Source organism: Salvelinus alpinus, chromosome 5 (assembly GCF_045679555.1).
Source record: "Salvelinus alpinus chromosome 5, SLU_Salpinus.1, whole genome shotgun sequence".
Lineage (NCBI taxonomy): Eukaryota > Metazoa > Chordata > Actinopteri > Salmoniformes > Salmonidae > Salvelinus > Salvelinus alpinus.
Genome location: NC_092090.1, coordinates 103,056,082 through 103,081,036, shown reverse-complemented (window position 1 = coordinate 103,081,036; position 24,955 = coordinate 103,056,082). Strand labels below are relative to the sequence as shown.

The window sequence follows — 24,955 nt, the reverse complement described above, 5'->3', positions numbered from 1 at the left end:
ATCCTAGCTCTCTCATTAATGTCTTAATCAAAATGACGGATTGCCTGTTATCCACTCGTTGTCCCCTCAAGTGTCAGTAGAAACCACATTTGTTGAAGCAAGTCAGCCATATCAGCTATGTTTTTTAAAAAGGATTCACTCCATGGTGCTGAAAAGAAAGCTCTGCTGTTGGGACAGCTTTATGTCGACCCTAACAGTTTGTGGGCACCGTTTGTCAAAGTTATAGTGCAATTAATGTATTGTTTAGTGTTGTGTAGTGGCTTTGCTGGCATTCATCTAAAACATTTTGGGGGAGTTTTCCCCACCAAGATTTAGATGCTGTAATCACCACTGGGTGGGTGAATTATAACACATCAACCCTGTTACCTATAGATAGACAGTCTAGAAATGTTGAAACAATTTACATTTGTTTGGTAAGCTTGCATTCCATTCCCCCTGTCACATGGGGATCTATGGTTGATTCTAAATGAAATAGTCAACTCTGTTACAGTCAACCCTGTCACTTTATTTGGCACTTAATAGGCACTTGCTATAGTATGTATTGTTTACTTTTGAGATGGGAAAACATGTGTTTTATTAAGTTGAACATGTGCTCTTTATGACAGAATGTTAGAATTAGGTGAAATAAAAGTTACACTCCCCAAAAGGTACTCAACTGGTGGAATGACCCAAGTACTGAACTGGAGGTGGGAGAGCTAACGATGCATCTACTGTTGCTCTCTCCTCAGATTCTTAGAGAAGTTATTTCAATCTGATATTTCTCCTATGGTCTAAAATAGATGTGTATAGAGGACTCCCCTCTAATATAACATGTCACACATTGTAGCAAACTGATGGAATGTTAGGTGTCTCATTGAAAGTCTAATATCTACCATGACTACTGGATGTTTCAATTCTAATAAATAACAAAACAATCCACACCGTAACAACAATATTGCTTTTATAATAAATGCTTTTATTAAAACGTAAAACTTTAATAACAAAAATGACATCATCAAACATCACTGGTCTGACTTGAGCAGCTCTGCCTGGGGATGGAGCCAGCAACTTAGCTGCTACCGGTCCGGTCCAGGCTACCTGCAGACCTCCTCCCAGACCTCCTTTTCAGCACCTCCCCTTAACAGGTGAGGTGGTGGAAATGATCAGAGTTGCATTCAACTTGAATAAAGATGAGAAACTCTGGTTTGTGGAGCCACTGGTCTGAGGGGAGGACTTCTGTTTAAACCATGTCCATTTGGGGATATTTTGGTGAGCAGAGATTAATTTAACTAGCATAAAGATGAGAATCTCTGTTCTGGGGAGGAGATCACTGACCTTCGATGGTTTGTTGCCTGATAAAGAGGATACTTGCTGGCTTGAGGAGACGATAATGTTTTGAGGAGGAAATGTGGCTTGATGACTTAAAGAGGAGGAGGAATTATTGGGCGACACTTTTAATGACCAATGTAACCTCAGTGGAACTGTGGCTTCTTCGAGTTCCAGCTCTAGGCAGACAGCACGTCAGGAATGCTGTAAGACATCAGAGACAGGTAAGTATCTATATATTTACATGTGTGTTGCATGTACACTAAACCCTCACATTTGGATAATGTCACTTTTTAAAGTGACAACATATATATTAACAGTGTAAAACATGAATAGATGTTTAAACATTCTTTACCCCATCTTAATTCTCTTCCAGATGCCTGGCCTTTTCTTGTTCTTGGAGGTTGGCTCTGATGTTTCAGCCTCTTCTGGAGCTTCTAGCTGCTGGCTGTCTGGCACCCCCTGTTGGTTCTCTGGCCACTCCTGCTGGTTCTCTGAACTCCCCTCCTGGTTCTCTGCCCATGCCTGTTGCCTCCTTGGCCTTTCCTGGTGGCCATCTCCAGATCCAGTGGGCTGTGTTGTCTCCAGATAATCGTGGCTGTGTTGGGTGGTTAGACACCGGGTGTTGATTTGAGCATCAGCCTCCAGATTCATCTGCTCCAGGTACTTTTCCTTCATCCTCTCCCTCTCCTCCATCAGTTTCTGATGAGTTTGTTTTTTAAGCAGGGACTGATCTCTCCACTGCTTATTGAAATCCTCCATCTTCTTCCTTCTCTCCTCAGCCTTCAAAAGCTCCTTCCTCTTCTCCCTCTCTCTCTCTGCCCGGGTCATGGTTAGCATTATGGGTCCAGGGATGACTGGGAGGGGAGAAGAAGTAGAGTTCACATTCAACTTAGTGGATCTGGTATCAACTTAAATGTAATGGACAGGGAATTAGGAATAGAAAACCCAGTTGGATCTCAATGATTCTTTACTCTTCTCATTTGAGCAAGGCATGGAATTTGTCCATAAAGTGAAATAATTCCCATCCCGAATTGACCTGACCCTAAGTTTAACATGAGTCCCAAATGGCACCTATTCTTTGTATAGTGCCAGGGCCGGCCCTAGGCATATGCGATTGCTTAGGGTCCCATGGCAACTAGGGGTGCCCCGACCCCCCCAAAAAACGTTTTGGGTCGAATTACCCAGGGGCCTTGACCTACAGTGAGCCCCCATTGATTTTGTTAGTCACTTCCATTCAGATATTATCTTAACATGCCATAAGTCATGGCAAAATGTGTAGAATTGAAGGAAATAGATTCAAAAGGGCCAACATTTTCTTTCAATCACATGGCAAAATGTGTAGAATTGAAGGAAATTAGGTTTAAAACTGCTAATTCTTCTCTCCACCCTGTGGGAAAATGTGTAGAATTGAAGGAAATTAGGTTTAAATCTGCTAATTCTTCTCTCCACCCCATGGGGAAATGTGTAGAATTTAAGGAAATTAGGTTTAAATCTGCTAATTCTTCTCTCCACCCCATGGGAAAATGTGTAGAATTGCAGCAAACTGGTTTAAAAACTGCAACATGTTCTCTACGCCTCATTGCAAAGTGTAGATTTGGAGGAAATGTAGTCAAAAACCTGAACAAAACGTTTCTTAGGGCCCCAAAAGGCTATGATGCACTACTTTACACCAGGATCATTGAGATCCAGTTGGGTTTTCCATTCTAAATTCCCTGTGTACATTACATTTAAGTTGATAATAGATCAGCTTGACCATTTTAGACAGTAGTTTTATATTGAAACAATGATGCAACATGATGACTGGTGTGTAACTGATGTGTGTAGAGGAGACTAAAGAGGATGATGTCATAAGCAGAGGGAAAACAGGTCTTACCTTTGTTGACGATCTTACAGCCCTCCTCAGCTTCTCTCTGATACGTTCTCTCGATCTTCTGGAGGTTCCTCTTCTCCCACTTCTTATTTACCCAGCCCACAGCTCTCCTTCGGATACTTTTATCAGGTGGGAGAATGTCCTCCTTGTCTTCTTCCTTTTCCTCCTCCTCTAAGTCACCCCTCTTGTGCTTTTCAAGGATCTCCCTTCTTTCCTCTTCCACCATCTCCTCTCTTCTGTTTGCCTCTATTATCTCTCTCTCTCTGATTAAAGCTAAATGGCCTTCAATGGCTCTCTTTCTCTCCTCCTCTCTCTCTTCCTCTCTCTGTCTCTCCTCCTCTCTTAGTCTGAACATTTCTTTCTGTCTAGCAATTTCAATCTCTTGTTTTTTATCCTGCTCCTCTTGTTGTCTTGCCCTCTCCTGTTTTCTTTCCATCTCCAGCCGTCTTTCCTCCTTCTCCCTCCTGATTTGTTGTCCTCTTTCTATGTGTTCTCGTTCCCCCTTCAACACTTCTAACCTTCTCTCTTTACGCCTATTGAAGACTTCCCGTGCTTTTGCTTTAACATTAACTACTACATGTTTCTTCATGCTTACTTCCTTTCCTCTCTCTTCTCTTTCCCTGTACTCTTCCTCTGCTTCCTTAATCACTTCATGCTTGTCTTCCATCTCTCTCTCCTGTTCTATCTCCAGTTCATTCTTTCCCTCAATTTCCCCCAAAATATTTTTCTGCCCCTCCTTTCTTCTTCCTGCTTCCTCCCTCTCTCTCATAATCATCTTTTCTTTCTCCATCTCTTTCTGTTGCTGATCTTTTAATTCCATCTCTCTCTGATTCTCATTGTCTTTCTCCCTTTCTTTCTCCTTCTCCATTTGTTTCTGTCTCTCCTCTTGTTGTTGTCCTCTGTGTATCTCTTCTATCTCTCTCTGTCTCTTGTTCTCCTTCTCTCTTCCCTCCTCCATGTCAATTTGCTTCTGTTTCAATATATCTTCTTCTTCTTGATATCTCTCAAACGTTATTTTTCTCTCCTCTTGTTGTTGTCGTCTCTCTTTCTCTCCCATCTCTCTCTGTCTCTCTTCTTCTCTTTCTTCCTCTTCCATCTCTATTTGCTTCTGTTTACATATTTCTTCTTCATTCTCTCTTTCAATCTCTCTCTGTCTCTCCTGTTCGCTTTCCATATTTTTTTGTCTCTTCTCCATTCTCTTCCTTTTGATCTCTCTCTGTCTCTCTTTCTCCCTCTCTCGTTCTTCCTCTTCCATCTCTATTTGCTTCTGTTGACATATTTCTTCTTCATACTCTCTTTCAATCTCTCTCTGTCTCTCTTTCTCCCTCTCTCGTTCTTCCTCTTCCATCTCTATTTGCTTCTGTTTACATCTTTCTTCTTCATGCTCTCTTTCAATCTCTCTCTGTCTCTCTTCTTCTCTTTCTTCCTCTTCCATCTCTATTTGCTTCTGTTTACATATTTCTTCTTCATGCTCTCTTTCAATCTCTCTCTGTCTCTCTTCTTCTCTTTCCATATTTTTCTGTCTCTTCTCCATTCTCTTTCTTTTGATCTCTCTCTGTCTCTCTTTCTCCCTCTCTCGTTCTTCCTCTTCCATCTCTATTTGCTTCTGTTGACATATTTCTTCTTCATACTCTCTTTCAATCTCTCTCTGTCTCTCTTTCTCCCTCTCTCGTTCTTCCTCTTCCATCTCTATGTGCTTTTGTTTACATCTTTCTTCTTCATTCTCTCTTTCAATCTCTCGCTGTCTCTCTTCTTCTCTTTCCATATTTTTCTGTCTCTTCTCCATTCTCTTCCTTTTGATCTCTCTCTGTCTCTCTTCTTCTCTTTCTTCCTCTTCCATCTCTATTTGCTTCTGTTTACATCTTTCTTCTTCATGCTCTCTTTCAATCTCTCGCTGTCTCTCTTCTTTTCTTTCCATATTTTTCTGTCTCTTCTCCATTCTCTTCCCTTTGATCTGTCTCTGTCTCTCTTTCTCCCTCTCTCTTTCTTCCTCTTCCATCTCTATGTGCTTCTGTTTGCGTCTCTCCTCTTCTTCTTCTCTCTCCATCTCCTTCTTCTTCTCATCTTCTTGTTGTCTCTGTTTTGGTATTTTCTCCATTCTCTTTCTTTCTACCTCTTTCTGTTTGTTGTTCTCACCCTCCATCTTCTCCTCCATGTCCATTTGGTTTTGTTTCCATTTATATTTGTCTGTTTCCATATTTTCACATTCTTTCAGCTGTTCCTTGATTTTCTTGAAGACTTCCTCCAAATCAGACTTCTTATTGTCATTGATGAGGGCTATCTCCATCTCCGTCTCTCTCTCCACTCTATTTTTCGTCTCCTCTTCACTTCGTCTCCAATCATATTCTCTGTCTCTGTCTCTATCAAATGTTCTCTCTGGTTCAGTCTCGTCTTTCAATCTAATCTCTTCTTTCATTCTCGCAACCTCTCTGTCTAACACTAGTACATTTTGGTTAACCTGTTTCACTCTCTCATTCTGTCTTCTATACACTTCTTTCGCTCTTTCAAATTTGATTTTGTATTGAGTCTCTTTTGTTGTCATATCTTCTTTCAGTCTCTCAACCTCTCTCTCTAACTCTTTCACCTTTTCGTTAACCAGTTTGACTTTCTCCTTCTCTGCAATACGCATGTCTCTTTCTCTTTCAAATATGACTTCCTTTTCAGTCTCTTTCAATCTCTCAATCTCTTGTTCTAACACTTTTATCGTTTCTTCTGCCTGTTTCACTTTCTTCTTCATTTCTTGTCTTTCCAATTCTGCTTTTCTCTCCCTTTCCCTCTCTCTTTCCCTCTCTCTTTCTGTCTCAATAGGTTTGTTGTTCCAGGCCAGTCTTGGTCGCTGATCCTCCATGACTTTCTGCCATAGCCTCAATCTCTCTATCTCTTGCTTAAAATTAAAAGGTTAAATTAGTGATAATCTATGACCAAGACATACTTTCAAAGCATTTGCAGAGAATGATACATAGAAATACAACTTAGACCTAGGTAATTGAATCAAACACTGAACAACATCAATAGCAGGGTCATTTTGATCAATTCATCTGGACAATTCATTGTCAATTAATGTATTGACATGGTTTGAAAAAATTATGAGACATTTTATGGAATCAATTATGTCCAAAATGTGTACAAATACAAACACACAACTAGCTTGCCCATTCAGTTAGGGGTTTGAGAAATTCCCGTTGCAATTTAATGTTGCCTCTGATGTTTGTGCTTGTAGAAATTACTCCTACAAATGATGTTTCACTAATGCAATTATTTACAACCTGCACAGATACAGTTATCAACAACAACAACAGTAATGACGTTAATAAGGAAGTGGATATTCAACCGGCAGAAGAAAGGCGTAGGGGTTGAGATAAATGAAGGTTAGGTTTAGGACCTAGGGTTGGGTTATGGTAAAGGTTAGGTATAGTTTCAGTGAGGTTAAGGTAAGGGTTAACGTTTAGGAAAGGTATAAAAGTTAACATTGGGTTAGCATACAGCTGTCTGCCGCCATTCATTTTCAGCCGGGTGAATATACACTGCCTTTTAATAATAACAATGACATGTCTTACGTGTGCCAGTTGTAGGTCCACCTTCAGCAGCTCCAGCAGTTGTTTTAGTCTGTTGATCTCCTGCATTTTTCTCTGGTTCTCCTCCCATTCTGTGGCTCTCTCTGCCTCCCTCTGTCTCTCTGCCTCCCTCTGTCTCTCTGCCTCCCTCTGTCTCTCTGCTTCTCTCTGTCTCTCTGCCTCCCTGTGGCTCTCTGCCTCCCTCAGTCTCAGGATCTCAGCCTTCCACTCTTTCATAATACCCCTTTCTACTCTTCTTCTCCTCCTTTCATCTTTTAAAAGGGCTCTGAGATGGTCTGTCTCAGACTGTAGTTGTTCAATCATCTCGTCCTTCTCCGTTCCACCATTCCTCTTCTTCTTTTCCTCCTCCCAGAGGCACACTTGAAGTCTGTCCATCTCCTTCTTCTGATTTCGGATGGTTCGATCCTTCCCCCTCAACTCAAGCATGTGGGCTTCCTTCTCTGTACAGGTCTTCTTCTCTTCCCTCAGGAACTGAACCTCCATCTCTGCCTGCTTGTATCTGGGAGCAAAGGAATGTCAACACATTATTTAGGAAGTGAACTCAGACAATTTACTACAATATTACAATAATAATTAAACTTCTGCTCAATTAAACTGCCTTTAATAACAAAACTCACTCAACTGTGACTTACAGTACGTGAATGTGATGAGTTGACTGTCCATGATGGCAGAGGTGGGTAATGTGTAGCTCTGGTCCAGGGCGTTAAGTACAGCTTGCAGACACTGAGCCTTCCTTCAGCAAGCTGCACATAATGCCCTGGACCAGAGCTAGGTTATGTGATGAATGACTTACAGACTGTTCCACATGATAGGAGGGGGTAAGAAGACAGTCCCAGTAGGAGACGGAGATCGTCCAGAAGAATAAGAGGTGTCCATCTCCTCAGAGACTGCAGGAAAGGTCTACAAGTTTTATTTCTGGAAAATAAAGAGTTGCCTTCGTTCAGCAACAATGTGTGTTTCTATGTTTCTGTCACTAGATGGTGCCATTGTACACAACATTTACTCACCAGGTCAGTGAATTCAGAAACAGCCTTCAGACTACAGTACTCAAACTCTAGCCTACAACCCATCATGCATCAGCACGACTAATATAATAATACCTCATCACAACTTCATAATCACAGTACACCTGGATTGTGTTCACAAAGTGTTTCAGGGTAGGAGTGCTGATCTAGGATCAGGTCCCCTCCTGTCAATCAAAACGTATTCAGTTTGATTTAAAAGACAAAACTGAATATTGATCAGCACTCCTTCTATGAGACTGTGAATATGAGCCTATGTGAAAGAACCTTTCTGGCATATGCTGGCTAGACAGTACACAGACAGACAGATAAGTCAACAAGACAAACAGACAGAACGAGTAAATACAGATGGAGTGATTGATAGCAACAGAAAAAAACTAATCCATAATTAATAATTGTATTTTATAAGGCTAGCTAGATAATGTCAGAAAGAAAACATATTTCAAATACATTAACGTTCACCTTCACATGTGTTACCTTACCATGACAGAATTATAGGCTAAGAAGGCTAGCGGATGGTTAATGTATTGTAAACTTTTGTAAATATTTGACTCACCTCAAATCACACTTGTCAAAGCGCAGTTTTAGTGTGGAACCGAATAACATCTTCGGCATTAACTTTCTCTGTTCTGGAACTGTATTGTTGCGTCATTTGGAACGCTTGAGCGTCATAATCCGTTCACCGCGCCTGCTTGATTGACAGCTAGGGGTTCTCCTGCGCATCAGTGTCCAAAAGTCGATATGGTTTAGCTACTCATAATTGATCAAGACACAAAATAATAACAGGACAGCCATAACTGTACAAACAAACATACAATCACAACTCTGGTGCACCTGTCCAGGTCGAACTGTATGTCACCATCACCAACTGCTGGACTACACCTGTTCCCCGGGGTACAAGAATCCAGTTGATCCGTTTTCAATTGACCACCGTTACCTCAAGAACCACCTATTCCAATGAATTATAACCTCTTATTAGTTTGTCCCTGTGACAGTCAAATCCCAACGCCCTAACCGCCTGCCTGTTGATTGTGGTGCTCTGTTTGATTCTAATCTCTCCGCTGTAGTAGTGATGGGCTTTCTGAGTCTATTCGGTGAGCCGGAACATTTGGCTCCGTTCAAGTAAAAGAGCGGGTTCATTTGGCTCATAAACGGATCTTCCTTCAAAATGCTTAAAATCAATATAGAACAATGAAAAAATTACAATTATTCAAAGTAAAAGCCTAAAGGTAGGCTACCATTAAGTCAGATCGTGAAATGCGCGTAAAAAATGAAGAATTCGTTTTTAAGCATGAACAAAAAGATCCGTTCAAAAAGAGCCGTTCGTTCGTGAACGACACATCACCACACTGTAGTTGTCCACCATTGCGTATCGTGAGCTGGAGGAGCGTTCGTCCAACTTCTCATCCAAGTAAATGGCAGCGGCGCATCATCCATCCGCTGAACTCCCAAGGGACTGGGAGGATAGTTCACGATGCAACAAGCGTTTAGGGAGTACATTCATTGAAACGCAATGACTGTTTTTAAATTCTTGAGGGACTCTTGCTCAAGGGGAAATCTCAGCAGCGATGTCTCTGCTGTGCGTCAGAGGTGGGATCTTTTCCTTCTTCCCTATGCTTATTATACTGTACATATTTGTCACATTAATGACATTGCACTCAGGAAAGTTGTCTGTCGGCTATTGGGGAGATGCGCATAGACGTTGAGTTGTCACGTTCCAGTCTAAACATGACCTGGGATGTGAGAAGGGAGCTTTTCTATAACACATGTAGATTACATGTTGTCTTTATATGTAGATTATATTTTGGTTTTATAGTTCATATTGATTGATGATTAGGCCTATGACTTTTGATTCCACTTTGGCTGCCTTGCACCATATTGTCCTCTCTTGCTATATCTTACACTTTATGCCCTTGTGCAGATCTTCTCTCTAAACAATAGTCATGATAGTTTGAATGAGTTGAGTAAACTACACTGTTGTTATCTTCTCAGTCTGTACTGTACTGTCCCTGGAAGACTCTCCATAGTTCACCTAGATCCAGTCCCCTTTGTAACACTGGTCAACTAATCATCAAAACCTCTGATTAGTGAATCAGGTCTGCTGGTGGTGGAATACATGATATGAGCTGGTTAGGGGGAGGACAGGTTTGAGAGGGGAAAGACTAAATGGACTTTTCAGACCAACATCCCATTGACAGCCCGTCTGGCCAAAACCTAACACCTAACACTGACCCTAACCTTAACCCTAATGTTAACCAAACCCTTAAGCCTTAAAGGTAGTCTCATCATGGGTGTGATTCAGACTGTAGTTTCTCACAGTGTCCAGTAAACCTCCTCTCATCATGGGTGTTATTCAGACTGTAGTTTCTCTGTGTCCAGTAAACCTCCTCTCATCGTGGGTGTGATTCAGACTGTAATTTCTCCCTGTGTGTCCTGTAAACCTCCTCTCATCATGGGTGTGATTCAGACTGTAATTTCTCCCTGTGTGTCCAGTATACCTCCTCTCATCATGGGTGTGATTCAGACTGTAGTTTCTCCCTGTGTGTCCAGTAAACCTCCTCTCATCATGGGTGTGATTCAGCCTGAAGCTGGAAAGGCCAGAAGCAACCAACCCGACCACTTTATTACTAGTTGGGGATGGATAGCATCTCTAGAGTCACAGTAGGGCATTTCCATGTAAAAGGACCCAGGAGAACCAATGTGATGTTCATAGGAGCATGCGTAATTGGGTGCCAAATGAAATCTAAGAGTGTATATTTTTGGGAAATGTAATTCTAGATACATTTTTCAACCAGTGAAGACTTTGATTTCTGGGTAAACAGATGGAAAAGGGATCTTACAAAACATCACCAGAAAAAGTCTTAAAAGGTCAAATATCAGAACTACATTAAAAAATAATAATGTTGACGTAAAGACCCCTGACTACTAATATCAACACATACATTTGGGTTTAGAGAAATTGTTTAAGGAATATTGACTTGTGCCTTGTAATTCCGTTACCAAAAACCCACATAACTTTCAGATATTTTCACATTTGGATTTGTGAGGATAATGAAAGTTCACAGAAGTAACAAGTAATGTTGGAGCTAACAATTAGTTCTAGTGATTTTTCTGATATATATTTTGTTTGTGAATTATTAAGTGATTAAAACTCGTAATTCCATTACCAAAATGGTAGCGGAATAACCAAAAAATCTGTTACTCTGACCAGACTGACTTGGTTTCTTTTCACAGACACTATAATTGATAAACTGTCTATCTCAGGAGTCATATTGAGCTGGTTTAAGTCTCAGTGGACACACTGCACATGATTCAGAGTCAAGCTTACTGATTCAGAATCAAACTGACTGATTCAGGATCTCTGTTCAAATCAAATCAAGTTTATTTTATATAGCCCTTCGTACATCAGCTAATATCTCGAAGTGCTGTACAGAAACCCAGCCTAAAACCCCAAACAGCAAGCAATGCAGGTGTAGAAGCACGGTGGCTAGGAAAAACTCCCTAGAAAGGCCAAAACCTAGGAAGAAACCTAGAGAGGAACCAGGCTATGAGAGGTGGCCAGTCCTCTTCTGGCTGTGCCGGGTGGAGATTATAACAGAACATGGCCAAGATGTTCATAAATGACAAGCATGGTCAAATAATAATCAGGAATAAATGTCAGTTGGCTTTTCATAGCCGATCATTAAGAGTTGAAAACAGCAGGTCTGGGACAGGTAGGGGTTCCATAACCGCAGGCAGAACAGTTGAAACTGGAACAGCAGCAAGGCCAGGTGGACTGGGGACAGCTAGGAGTCATCATGCCCGGTAGTCCTGACGTATGGTCCTAGGGCTCAGGTCCTCCGAGAGAGAAAGAAAGAGAGAAGGAGAGAATTAGAGAGAGCCAAGATGTTCAAAATGTTCATAAATGACAAGCATGGTCAAATAATAATCAGGAATAAATGTCAGTTGGCTTTTCATAGTGGAACACTAGACCCGCTGGGCCTCAAGACCCCCCCATCAAGCTGATGACCAGTCATTATGACTGCATCATTCTAACAGTGTAATACATTTCATATATGCTATCGCAAAAATAATCATTTGGTTGTTTTTATGAAAGCCATGGGTAACATTGGAATACCATTTTTTATTTGATTTACAATAACACTGTAGCGGGTTTCTTATGTTCCACAGGAGAACCAAGAAATGAAGAGCGACACCACGGCTCTCTTTTAGGCTTTTATTTTGATCTGCAATAGTTTTGTGAAAAGACAGGACAGGAACACATCAGTCTCCAATGCACCATCTGACAAGTTGTTCTTTCTCTCTCAGTGTTTTCTCGGACTCACACAAATCACATTCATATATAAAGCCATAATGTATACTATAAAATAATAACCAGTCCTTAATACAAAGAATGTATCATCTTAATTCTTAGACAATAGAACATGAGAACCATACCTGCAATAGTATTGTGAAAAGACAGGACAGGAACACATCAGTCTCCAATGCACCATCTGACAAGTTGTTCTACACAGGAGCCTGAAGAAAGGTAAAACACATGTCTCACATCGCCAATACATTGCTAGATGCTTTCAGTGTTGACAGTACCAAAATACAACAACTCATGTACAAAAACACTGCAACACAAACAAGTTACAACGTGAAATCGCCTCTATCCCATTCAGACCGTAGAGGACAAAACTGCATCTCCCATAATGCAACGCCAGCACCAGCTCAGCTAACCGTCTGCATCACAGAAAGGCATGCTAGCTAGCAACAGCAGCACTTTTAGCACTCTGTAAACTATATTAATAACAATAAAACTCTGATAGTTACATGTTTCAATATTCTCACACTCCCTTATAACAATATCTACAGCATTAACCTTGGGATGTTTTATTTATTTCACGTTATGGACTTCTACAAAGGAGTAATCTGCAACACATACCTTTCTCTCAGACTGAGGAGAACGGGAGCTACGGGTAGTACCAGGGTGTTAGTAGGTGACACAAGCACCCAGATGAAATAAAATACATTTAATGAAACAAAACCCTAAGATGTTAACATCATTCAGCTACTGTAGCTGCCTACCTAACATCAACAGGCAGCACCAGTAGCGCAACAATTAAAAATAGACACCAAAAGTAAAGTTCCTGGCGATCATAGCGATCTGACTCCCCCCTTCTGTCTGAACTTGGAATATTCCTGTTCGCGGGCTTGGGCCACTGACCCCCAACCTGGTTGTTCTGTTCTGCGTTGTGTACTATTCTAATAATTTGAAGTTTGATGGAATAACCTTTTGAACTCTACTACATTTATATGTAGATTATATTTTGGTTTTATATTTCATATTTGATTGATGATTAGGCCTATGACTTTTGATTCCACTTTGGCTACCTTGTGTAGCGTGGTTCACTCTGCGTTGTGTACTTTTAATTAGGACGCTGCCACAACTGAAGGTCTGCTAGTTGAATTATTTTTATTTGCCCTGCACACGAAGAGACAACACATTATGTTAACCCTTGGCGCAGTCCTAGCTCTCAGGCACCTTGCTAGCCGAAAGTCAGGCAAAAGAGCGCCAAAAGGAAATAACAGGTGCTGCGTCACACATTCAATGCACAACAGCACACCATACATTACAAGTAAAATGATACAGAACATAATTCGGACAAAATAAAATACATACCTGCACACGAAGAGACAACACACATTATGTTAACCACAGTCCTAGCTCTCAGGCACCTGTGCGAGCACATGGACACTCACTCAAACACTGTCCCCAGTACTCACAAGTTACAATAGATACCCTAGTTAGCGAGCTTTGTGAAACTTGTTAACATAAATCTTTATATTATCCACATTGTAACAAACGTATGGTAGCATAACAGTACATTGTGTAACATTATGACGGTTTTATATTAAACAATTTCGGAGCCAAGGACAACATACCTTGCTAGCCGAAGGTCAGGCAAAAGAGAACAATAAGGGGGTACGGATAGACAGATAACCCGCGATGGGACAAACCAAAATATACAAAACTTTTACAATCACATGTATGTACAATATTGATATGAAAAAGTGTTTGTACACCAAAGAAAAACATTAGCTATGCAGCTGTAATTAAATTTGAAAAAATACACTGAATTATTATTATTATTATCAAATTATTAACATCCCCTCTTGACCTGGTCTATTTGAATTGGTCCTTGTGTGCAACTTGGTGCATAATCTAGGGGAACAACGTCACACTGCTACATTAAGTATAGTGATTGTAGGTGTGGTGATGGTAGGTGTGGTGAAGGTAGGTATGGTAGGTGTGGTGATGGTAGGTGTGTTGATGGTAGGTGTGGTTATGGTAGATGTGATGATGGTAGGTATGGTAGGTGTGGTGATGGCAGGTGTAATGATGGTAGGTGTGGTGAAGTAATTATGGTATGGTATTTGTGTTGATGGTAGGTGTGATAGGTGTGGTGATGGTATGTATGATGGTAGGTGTGGTGATGGTAGGTATCGTAGGTGTGGTGATTGTAGGTGTGATAGGTGTGGTGATGGTAGGTATGGTGGGTGTGGTGATGGTAGGTGAGGTGGTTGGTGTAATGGTAGGTATGGTGATGGTAGGTGTGATGTAGGTGTGACAGTTGTGGTAGGTAGGTGTGATAGTTGTGGTAGATGGGTGTGATAGTTGTGGTAGGTAGGTAGGTTTGGTGGGTGTGGTGATGGTAGGTGAGGTAACTGTGGTGATGGTAGGTGTAATAGGTGTGGTGATGGTTGGTTTGGTGAAGGTAGGTATGGTGAAGGTAGGTGTGGTAGGTTTGGTGATGGTAGGTGTGATAGATATGGTGATGGTAGGTATGTTACTTGTGGTGATGGTAGGTGTGGTTGGTGTGGTGGTAGTTGTGGTAGGTGTGGTGATGATTGATATGGTAGGTATGGTGATGATAGGTGTGGTAGTTGTGGTAGGTTGTTGTGGTAGATGTGGTAGGTAGGTTTGGTAGGTATGGTGATAGTAGGTGTGTAGGTTTGGTGATAGTAGATGTGATAGTTGTGGTAGGTGTGGTATTTGTGGATTGTAGGTGTGTTGATGGTAGGTGTAATAGTTGTGGTAGGTTGATGTGGTAGTTGTGGTAGGTATGTGTGGTAGTTGTGGTAGGTAGGTAGGTGTGGTAGTTGTGGTACGTAGGTGTGGAAGTTGTGTTAGGTAAGTTTGGTGATGGTGGGTTTTGTAGTTGTGGTGATGATAGATATGGTGGGTATGGTGATGATAGGTGTGGTAGTTGTGGTAGGTAGGTGTGCTAGTTGTGGTAGGTAGGTTTGGTAGATGTGGTACGTAGGTGTGGTAGTTGTGGTAGTTGTGGTGATTAGGCTTGGGCGATATCCAGATTTTCATATTGTCATACCATCCTTCTCTCATACCGGGATTTACAGTATTACCGGCATAGCACATGAGCGGGTGCTAAAAACACAAGAAAAACCTATGGGCATCTATTACTAGAATGCTAACAAATTAGCACAAACTGATACCAAATTCACATAGACGCTGTTAGCTAAATGCTAACAACTGAAAACGAACAAACTAATTGCAAAGCAGTGGAGGATGACGAGGGGAAGACAGCTCATAATAATGTCTGGAATGAAGTCAATTGAGTGGTCTCAAACTCATGGAAACCCCATCTGTGATGTGGTTGATACCACTCCATTGACTCCATTCCAACCATTATTATGAGCCATCGTCTCCTCAGCAGCTTCCACTGTTGCAAAGAAAGGCAAATCCAGCTCATAAAGTTATGTAAGGGATAATCAACGAGGGACTATGAGTTCAATGAACTGACCTTCCATGGACTTGCATTATTTTCCAGAGAACCCATAAAGCCCTGAGTTGATTATCCCTTTAATACAGTAGCAACCCGCACAGACAGCTGTGTGTTATGTGTTAGGCTAGTAGGTGGTTGTGTTGTACTGACCAGTACCCAGTGTTCGCGGGGTCCGACATGTCAAACTGCTATCTGCCAATCACGGGAATGCCTGGAATGTTCCGATGCCGGGCATCGTGGCGGTTGGCGGAGTGGCGTGGAGGGGGGTTGGGCAGGGGGATGGAGCATTGGAAGTTAAGACCAGGTTTCGCCTTTGTTCTCCCTTTTACGTCTGGGCTTCCCAAGAGAAGGTCACGATTGGCTTGTGGGTTATCTGTCATTTATTTGGCGTGGGCTACGGCCAAACAGTAGCCTGTGTAAAGTTGGTTTAATAAACCGTCAATTCGCAAACTCAAACCTCTGTCTGGACAATTGTTAATTTATGATCTAGTCAGGTCATTACAATACCATGGCTATAATTTAACACATTTGCCGGTAGAAATGTGTTCATTTGCCGGTAGAAATGTGTTCATTTGCCGGTAGAAATGTGTTCATTTGCCGGTAGAAATGTGTTCATTTGCCGGTAGAAATGTGTTCAACATCCACTGAAGTAGCTAGCAAGTTTTCTAGATAGCTACAGTAGTTGCCTTGGTAACCAAACAAACATACTTGCTAGTTTAGATAACCAAACCATCAGTCCTAGCTTGCTATTGTGAAAACCTAATTCAACAATACCAATACTGTTTTCAATTTGACTTAATTTGTAATGTCCAAAAGTCAAAACGTATTTACCGTGGATTGGAAGGAAGAGCTCTGTGAACCAAGATCAGTTTGTTGTATTTGTAAAAGTAATATGGGGTGGAAGCTACTGAGGTTTTAGGGAAGCATTTTTCAGGTAAAGTCAATTCAGAGAATGACAGACTTTGATGACAAATTGTGATGCCAAACCGCCACTACACCTTCCTGTTCAAGAGAGCACAGCACAACAAGGTGAGTCCAAAAATGTCTTGAATGCTGCTCTACAAATGATGTAATATGCCAGGGAGATATGTATACTGTAGCTAAGAAAGTAATACTAAGTGTATGTTGTGTAGTAAGCTGTTAGTAGCCCATGTGTCTCACCCTAATAATTTTGTGCCTTTCCCCTCTCATAACTTAGCCTACTGCTCTGACTTGGTGGTGCACATGTAGACTATATATATTGACTACGTCCATCCTAGCTCTCTCATTAATGTCTTAATCAAAATGACGGATTGCCTGTTATCCACTCGTTGTCCCCTCAAGTGTCAGTAGAAACCACATTTGTTGAAGCAAGTCAGCCATATCAGCTATGTTTTTTAAAAAGGATTCACTCCATGGTGCTGAAAAGAAAGCTCTGCTGTTGGGACAGCTTTATGTCGACCCTAACAGTTTGTGGGCACCGTTTGTCAAAGTTATAGTGCAATTAATGTATTGTTTAGTGTTGTGTAGTGGCTTTGCTGGCATTCATCTAAAACATTTTGGGGGAGTTTTCCCCACCAAGATTTAGATGCTGTAATCACCACTGGGTGGGTGAATTATAACACATCAACCCTGTTACCTATAGATAGACAGTCTAGAAATGTTGAAACAATTTACATTTGTTTGGTAAGCTTGCATTCCATTCCCCCTGTCACATGGGGATCTATGGTTGATTCTAAATGAAATAGTCAACTCTGTTACAGTCAACCCTGTCACTTTATTTGGCACTTAATAGGCACTTGCTATAGTATGTATTGTTTACTTTTGAGATGGGAAAACATGTGTTTTATTAAGTTGAACATGTGCTCTTTATGACAGAATGTTAGAATTAGGTGAAATAAAAGTTACACTCCCCAAAAGGTACTCAACTGGTGGAATGACCCAAGTACTGAACTGGAGGTGGGAGAGCTAACGATGCATCTACTGTTGCTCTCTCCTCAGATTCTTAGAGAAGTTATTTCAATCTGATATTTCTCCTATGGTCTAAAATAGATGTGTATAGAGGACTCCCCTCTAATATAACATGTCACACATTGTAGCAAACTGATGGAATGTTAGGTGTCTCATTGAAAGTCTAATATCTACCATGACTACTGGATGTTTCAATTCTAATAAATAACAAAACAATCCACACCGTAACAACAATATTGCTTTTATAATAAATGCTTTTATTAAAACGTAAAACTTTAATAACAAAAATGACATCATCAAACATCACTGGTCTGACTTGAGCAGCTCTGCCTGGGGATGGAGCCAGCAACTTAGCTGCTACCGGTCCGGTCCAGGCTACCTGCAGACCTCCTCCCAGACCTCCTTTTCAGCACCTCCCCTTAACAGGTGAGGTGGTGGAAATGATCAGAGTTGCATTCAACTTGAATAAAGATGAGAAACTCTGGTTTGTGGAGCCACTGGTCTGAGGGGAGGACTTCTGTTTAAACCATGTCCATTTGGGGATATTTTGGTGAGCAGAGATTAATTTAACTAGCATAAAGATGAGAATCTCTGTTCTGGGGAGGAGATCACTGACCTTCGATGGTTTGTTGCCTGATAAAGAGGATACTTGCTGGCTTGAGGAGACGATAATGTTTTGAGGAGGAAATGTGGCTTGATGACTTAAAGAGGAGGAGGAATTATTGGGCGACACTTTTAATGACCAATGTAACCTCAGTGGAACTGTGGCTTCTTCGAGTTCCAGCTCTAGGCAGACAGCACGTCAGGAATGCTGTAAGACATCAGAGACAGGTAAGTATCTATATATTTACATGTGTGTTGCATGTACACTAAACCCTCACATTTGGATAATGTCACTTTTTAAAGTGACAACATATATATTAACAGTGTAAAACATGAATAGATGTTTAAACATTCTTTACCCCATCTTAATTCTCTTCCAGATGCCTGGCCTTTTCTTGTTCTTGGAGGTTGGCTCTGATGTTTCAGCCTCTTCTGGAGCTTCTAGCTGCTGGCTGTCTGGCACCCCCTGTTGGTTCTCTGGCCACTCCTGCTGGTTCTCTGAACTCCCCTCCTGGTTCTCTGCCCATGCCTGTTGCCTCCTTGGCCTTTCCTGGTGGCCATCTCCAGATCCAGTGGGCTGTGTTGTCTCCAGATAATCGTGGCTGTGTTGGGTGGTTAGACACCGGGTGTTGATTTGAGCATCAGCCTCCAGATTCATCTGCTCCAGGTACTTTTCCTTCATCCTCTCCCTCTCCTCCATCAGTTTCTGATGAGTTTGTTTTTTAAGCAGGGACTGATCTCTCCACTGCTTATTGAAATCCTCCATCTTCTTCCTTCTCTCCTCAGCCTTCAAAAGCTCCTTCCTCTTCTCCCTCTCTCTCTCTGCCCGGGTCATGGTTAGCATTATGGGTCCAGGGATGACTGGGAGGGGAGAAGAAGTAGAGTTCACATTCAACTTAGTGGATCTGGTATCAACTTAAATGTAATGGACAGGGAATTAGGAATAGAAAACCCAGTTGGATCTCAATGATTCTTTACTCTTCTCATTTGAGCAAGGCATGGAATTTGTCCATAAAGTGAAATAATTCCCATCCCGAATTGACCTGACCCTAAGTTTAACATGAGTCCCAAATGGCACCTATTCTTTGTATAGTGCCAGGGCCGGCCCTAGGCATATGCGATTGCTTAGGGTCCCATGGCAACTAGGGGTGCCCCGACCCCCCCCAAAAAACGTTTTGGGTCGAATTACCCAGGGGCCTTGACCTACAGTGAGCCCCCATTGATTTTGTTAGTCACTTCCATTCAGATATTATCTTAACATGCCATAAGTCATGGCAAAATGTGTAGAATTGAAGGAAATAGATTCAAAAGGGCCAACATTTTCTTTCAATCACATGGCAAAATGTGTAGAATTGAAGGAAATTAGGTTTAAAACTGCTAATTCTTCTCTCCACCCTGTGGGAAAATGTGTAGAATTTAAGGAAATTAGGTTTAAATCTGCTAATTCTTCTCTCCACCCCATGGGAAAATGTGTAGAATTGAAGGAAATTAGGTTTAAATCTGCTAATTCTTCTCTCCACCCCATGGGAAAATGTGTAGAATTGCAGCAAACTGGTTTAAAAACTGCAACATGTTCTCTACGCCTCATTGCAAAGTGTAGATTTGGAGGAAATGTAGTCAAAAACCTGAACAAAACGTTTCTTAGGGCCCCAAAAGGCTATGATGCACTACTTTACACCAGGATCATTGAGATCCAGTTGGGTTTTCCATTCTAAATTCCCTGTGTACATTACATTTAAGTTGATAATAGATCAGCTTGACCATTTTAGACAGTAGTTTTATATTGAAACAATGATGCAACATGATGACTGGTGTGTAACTGATGTGTGTAGAGGAGACTAAAGAGGATGATGTCATAAGCAGAGGGAAAACAGGTCTTACCTTTGTTGACGATCTTACAGCCCTCCTCAGCTTCTCTCTGATACGTTCTCTCGATCTTCTGGAGGTTCCTCTTCTCCCACTTCTTATTTACCCAGCCCACAGCTCTCCTTCGGATACTTTTATCAGGTGGGAGAATGTCCTCCTTGTCTTCTTCCTTTTCCTCCTCCTCTAAGTCACCCCTCTTGTGCTTTTCAAGGATCTCCCTTCTTTCCTCTTCCACCATCTCCTCTCTTCTGTTTGCCTCTATTATCTCTCTCTCTCTGATTAAAGCTAAATGGCCTTCAATGGCTCTCTTTCTCTCCTCCTCTCTCTCTTCCTCTCTCTGTCTCTCCTCCTCTCTTAGTCTGAACATTTCTTTCTGTCTAGCAATTTCAATCTCTTGTTTTTTATCCTGCTCCTCTTGTTGTCTTGCCCTCTCCTGTTTTCTTTCCATCTCCAGCCGTCTTTCCTCCTTCTCCCTCCTGATTTGTTGTCCTCTTTCTATGTGTTCTCGTTCCCCCTTCAACACTTCTAACCTTCTCTCTTTACGCCTATTGAAGACTTCCCGTGCTTTTGCTTTAACATTAACTACTACATGTTTCTTCATGCTTACTTCCTTTCCTCTCTCTTCTCTTTCCCTGTACTCTTCCTCTGCTTCCTTAATCACTTCATGCTTGTCTTCCATCTCTCTCTCCTGTTCTATCTCCAGTTCATTCTTTCCCTCAATTTCCCCCAAAATATTTTTCTGCCCCTCCTTTCTTCTTCCTGCTTCCTCCCTCTCTCTCATAATCATCTTTTCTTTCTCCATCTCTTTCTGTTGCTGATCTTTTAATTCCATCTCTCTCTGATTCTCATTGTCTTTCTCCCTTTCTTTCTCCTTCTCCATTTGTTTCTGTCTCTCCTCTTGTTGTTGTCCTCTGTGTATCTCTTCTATCTCTCTCTGTCTCTTGTTCTCCTTCTCTCTTCCCTCCTCCATGTCAATTTGCTTCTGTTTCAATATATCTTCTTCTTCTTGATATCTCTCAAACGTTATTTTTCTCTCCTCTTGTTGTTGTCGTCTCTCTTTCTCTCCCATCTCTCTCTGTCTCTCTTCTTCTCTTTCTTCCTCTTCCATCTCTATTTGCTTCTGTTTACATATTTCTTCTTCATTCTCTCTTTCAATCTCTCTCTGTCTCTCCTGTTCGCTTTCCATATTTTTTTGTCTCTTCTCCATTCTCTTCCTTTTGATCTCTCTCTGTCTCTCTTTCTCCCTCTCTCGTTCTTCCTCTTCCATCTCTATTTGCTTCTGTTGACATATTTCTTCTTCATACTCTCTTTCAATCTCTCTCTGTCTCTCTTTCTCCCTCTCTCGTTCTTCCTCTTCCATCTCTATTTGCTTCTGTTTACATCTTTCTTCTTCATGCTCTCTTTCAATCTCTCTCTGTCTCTCTTCTTCTCTTTCTTCCTCTTCCATCTCTATTTGCTTCTGTTTACATATTTCTTCTTCATGCTCTCTTTCAATCTCTCTCTGTCTCTCTTCTTCTCTTTCCATATTTTTCTGTCTCTTCTCCATTCTCTTTCTTTTGATCTCTCTCTGTCTCTCTTTCTCCCTCTCTCGTTCTTCCTCTTCCATCTCTATTTGCTTCTGTTGACATATTTCTTCTTCATACTCTCTTTCAATCTCTCTCTGTCTCTCTTTCTCCCTCTCTCGTTCTTCCTCTTCCATCTCTATGTGCTTTTGTTTACATCTTTCTTCTTCATTCTCTCTTTCAATCTCTCGCTGTCTCTCTTCTTCTCTTTCCATATTTTTCTGTCTCTTCTCCATTCTCTTCCTTTTGATCTCTCTCTGTCTCTCTTCTTCTCTTTCTTCCTCTTCCATCTCTATTTGCTTCTGTTTACATCTTTCTTCTTCATGCTCTCTTTCAATCTCTCGCTGTCTCTCTTCTTTTCTTTCCATATTTTTCTGTCTCTTCTCCATTCTCTTCCCTTTGATCTGTCTCTGTCTCTCTTTCTCCCTCTCTCTTTCTTCCTCTTCCATCTCTATGTGCTTCTGTTTGCGTCTCTCCTCTTCTTCTTCTCTCTCCATCTCCTTCTTCTTCTCATCTTCTTGTTGTCTCTGTTTTGGTATTTTCTCCATTCTCTTTCTTTCTACCTCTTTCTGTTTGTTGTTCTCACCCTCCATCTTCTCCTCCATGTCCATTTGGTTTTGTTTCCATTTATATTTGTCTGTTTCCATATTTTCACATTCTTTCAGCTGTTCCTTGATTTTCTTGAAGACTTCCTCCAAATCAGACTTCTTATTGTCATTGATGAGGGCTATCTCCATCTCCGTCTCTCTCTCCACTCTATTTTTCGTCTCCTCTTCACTTCGTCTCCAATCATATTCTCTGTCTCTGTCTCTATCAAATGTTCTCTCTGGTTCAGTCTCGTCTTTCAATCTAATCTCTTCTTTCATTCTCGCAACCTCTCTGTCTAACACTAGTACATTTTGGTTAACCTGTTTCACTCTCTCATTCTGTCTTCTATACACTTCTTTCGCTCTTTCAAATTTGATTTTGTATTGAGTCTCTTTTGTTGTCATATCTTCTTTCAGTCTCTCAACCTCTCTCTCTAACTCTTTCACCTTTTCGTTAACCAGTTTGACTTTCTCCTTCTCTGCAATACGCATGTCTCTTTCTCTTTCAAATATGACTTCCTTTTCAGTCTCTTTCAATCTCTCAATCTCTTGTTCTAACACTTTTATCGTTTCTTCTGCCTGTTTCACTTTCTTCTTCATTTCTTGTCTTTCCAATTCTGCTTTTCTCTCCCTTTCCCTCTCTCTTTCCCTCTCTCTTTCTGTCTCAATAGGTTTGTTGTTCCAGGCCAGTCTTGGTCGCTGATCCTCCATGACTTTCTGCCATAGCCTCAATCTCTCTATCTCTTGCTTAAAATTAAAAGGTTAAATTAGTGATAATCTATGACCAAGACATACTTTCAAAGCATTTGCAGAGAATGATACATAGAAATACAACTTAGACCTAGGTAATTGAATCAAACACTGAACAACATCAATAGCAGGGTCATTTTGATCAATTCATCTGGACAATTCATTGTCAATTAATGTATTGACATGGTTTGAAAAAATTATGAGACATTTTATGGAATCAATTATGTCCAAAATGTGTACAAATACAAACACACAACTAGCTTGCCCATTCAGTTAGGGGTTTGAGAAATTCCCGTTGCAATTTAATGTTGCCTCTGATGTTTGTGCTTGTAGAAATTACTCCTACAAATGATGTTTCACTAATGCAATTATTTACAACCTGCACAGATACAGTTATCAACAACAACAACAGTAATGACGTTAATAAGGAAGTGGATATTCAACCGGCAGAAGAAAGGCGTAGGGGTTGAGATAAATGAAGGTTAGGTTTAGGACCTAGGGTTGGGTTATGGTAAAGGTTAGGTATAGTTTCAGTGAGGTTAAGGTAAGGGTTAACGTTTAGGAAAGGTATAAAAGTTAACATTGGGTTAGCATACAGCTGTCTGCCGCCATTCATTTTCAGCCGGGTGAATATACACTGCCTTTTAATAATAACAATGACATGTCTTACGTGTGCCAGTTGTAGGTCCACCTTCAGCAGCTCCAGCAGTTGTTTTAGTCTGTTGATCTCCTGCATTTTTCTCTGGTTCTCCTCCCATTCTGTGGCTCTCTCTGCCTCCCTCTGTCTCTCTGCCTCCCTCTGTCTCTCTGCCTCCCTCTGTCTCTCTGCTTCTCTCTGTCTCTCTGCCTCCCTGTGGCTCTCTGCCTCCCTCAGTCTCAGGATCTCAGCCTTCCACTCTTTCATAATACCCCTTTCTACTCTTCTTCTCCTCCTTTCATCTTTTAAAAGGGCTCTGAGATGGTCTGTCTCAGACTGTAGTTGTTCAATCATCTCGTCCTTCTCCGTTCCACCATTCCTCTTCTTCTTTTCCTCCTCCCAGAGGCACACTTGAAGTCTGTCCATCTCCTTCTTCTGATTTCGGATGGTTCGATCCTTCCCCCTCAACTCAAGCATGTGGGCTTCCTTCTCTGTACAGGTCTTCTTCTCTTCCCTCAGGAACTGAACCTCCATCTCTGCCTGCTTGTATCTGGGAGCAAAGGAATGTCAACACATTATTTAGGAAGTGAACTCAGACAATTTACTACAATATTACAATAATAATTAAACTTCTGCTCAATTAAACTGCCTTTAATAACAAAACTCACTCAACTGTGACTTACAGTACGTGAATGTGATGAGTTGACTGTCCATGATGGCAGAGGTGGGTAATGTGTAGCTCTGGTCCAGGGCGTTAAGTACAGCTTGCAGACACTGAGCCTTCCTTCAGCAAGCTGCACATAATGCCCTGGACCAGAGCTAGGTTATGTGATGAATGACTTACAGACTGTTCCACATGATAGGAGGGGGTAAGAAGACAGTCCCAGTAGGAGACGGAGATCGTCCAGAAGAATAAGAGGTGTCCATCTCCTCAGAGACTGCAGGAAAGGTCTACAAGTTTTATTTCTGGAAAATAAAGAGTTGCCTTCGTTCAGCAACAATGTGTGTTTCTATGTTTCTGTCACTAGATGGTGCCATTGTACACAACATTTACTCACCAGGTCAGTGAATTCAGAAACAGCCTTCAGACTACAGTACTCAAACTCTAGCCTACAACCCATCATGCATCAGCACGACTAATATAATAATACCTCATCACAACTTCATAATCACAGTACACCTGGATTGTGTTCACAAAGTGTTTCAGGGTAGGAGTGCTGATCTAGGATCAGGTCCCCTCCTGTCAATCAAAACGTATTCAGTTTGATTTAAAAGACAAAACTGAATATTGATCAGCACTCCTTCTATGAGACTGTGAATATGAGCCTATGTGAAAGAACCTTTCTGGCATATGCTGGCTAGACAGTACACAGACAGACAGATAAGTCAACAAGACAAACAGACAGAACGAGTAAATACAGATGGAGTGATTGAT

The 24,955-nt window shown here is 41.3% G+C and overlaps 2 protein-coding genes and 2 long non-coding RNA genes across 4 annotated transcripts; 2 read left to right on the top strand and 2 right to left on the bottom strand.

The window, feature by feature from the left end:
• Positions 1-1,316: 1,316 nt before the first annotated feature.
• On the top strand, positions 1,317-7,613 carry LOC139577369 (uncharacterized). Its single transcript, XR_011675262.1, has 3 exons — positions 1,317-1,529; positions 1,682-1,968; positions 7,566-7,613. It is a non-coding gene; the product is annotated as an uncharacterized lncRNA (long non-coding RNA).
• Positions 1,431-2,158, bottom strand: LOC139577368 (uncharacterized). The gene is made up of 2 exons (XM_071404438.1): positions 1,661-2,158; positions 1,431-1,509 (listed from the first exon to the last, which is right to left on the bottom strand). Exons 1-2 carry the CDS (start codon positions 2,143-2,145, stop codon positions 1,485-1,487), a joined length of 510 nt encoding a protein of 169 aa, XP_071260539.1. The 5' UTR covers positions 2,146-2,158; the 3' UTR covers positions 1,431-1,484.
• A 10,570-nt stretch (positions 7,614-18,183) lies between the features above and the next one.
• On the top strand, positions 18,184-24,431 carry LOC139575261 (uncharacterized). Its single transcript, XR_011674935.1, has 3 exons — positions 18,184-18,346; positions 18,499-18,785; positions 24,384-24,431. It is a non-coding gene; the product is annotated as an uncharacterized lncRNA (long non-coding RNA).
• On the bottom strand, positions 18,248-18,975 carry LOC139575260 (uncharacterized). Its single transcript, XM_071400224.1, has 2 exons — positions 18,478-18,975; positions 18,248-18,326 (listed from the first exon to the last, which is right to left on the bottom strand). The coding sequence occupies exons 1-2, from the start codon at positions 18,960-18,962 to the stop codon at positions 18,302-18,304; spliced, it is 510 nt and encodes a 169-aa protein (XP_071256325.1). The 5' UTR covers positions 18,963-18,975; the 3' UTR covers positions 18,248-18,301.
• Positions 24,432-24,955: the final 524 nt, after the last annotated feature.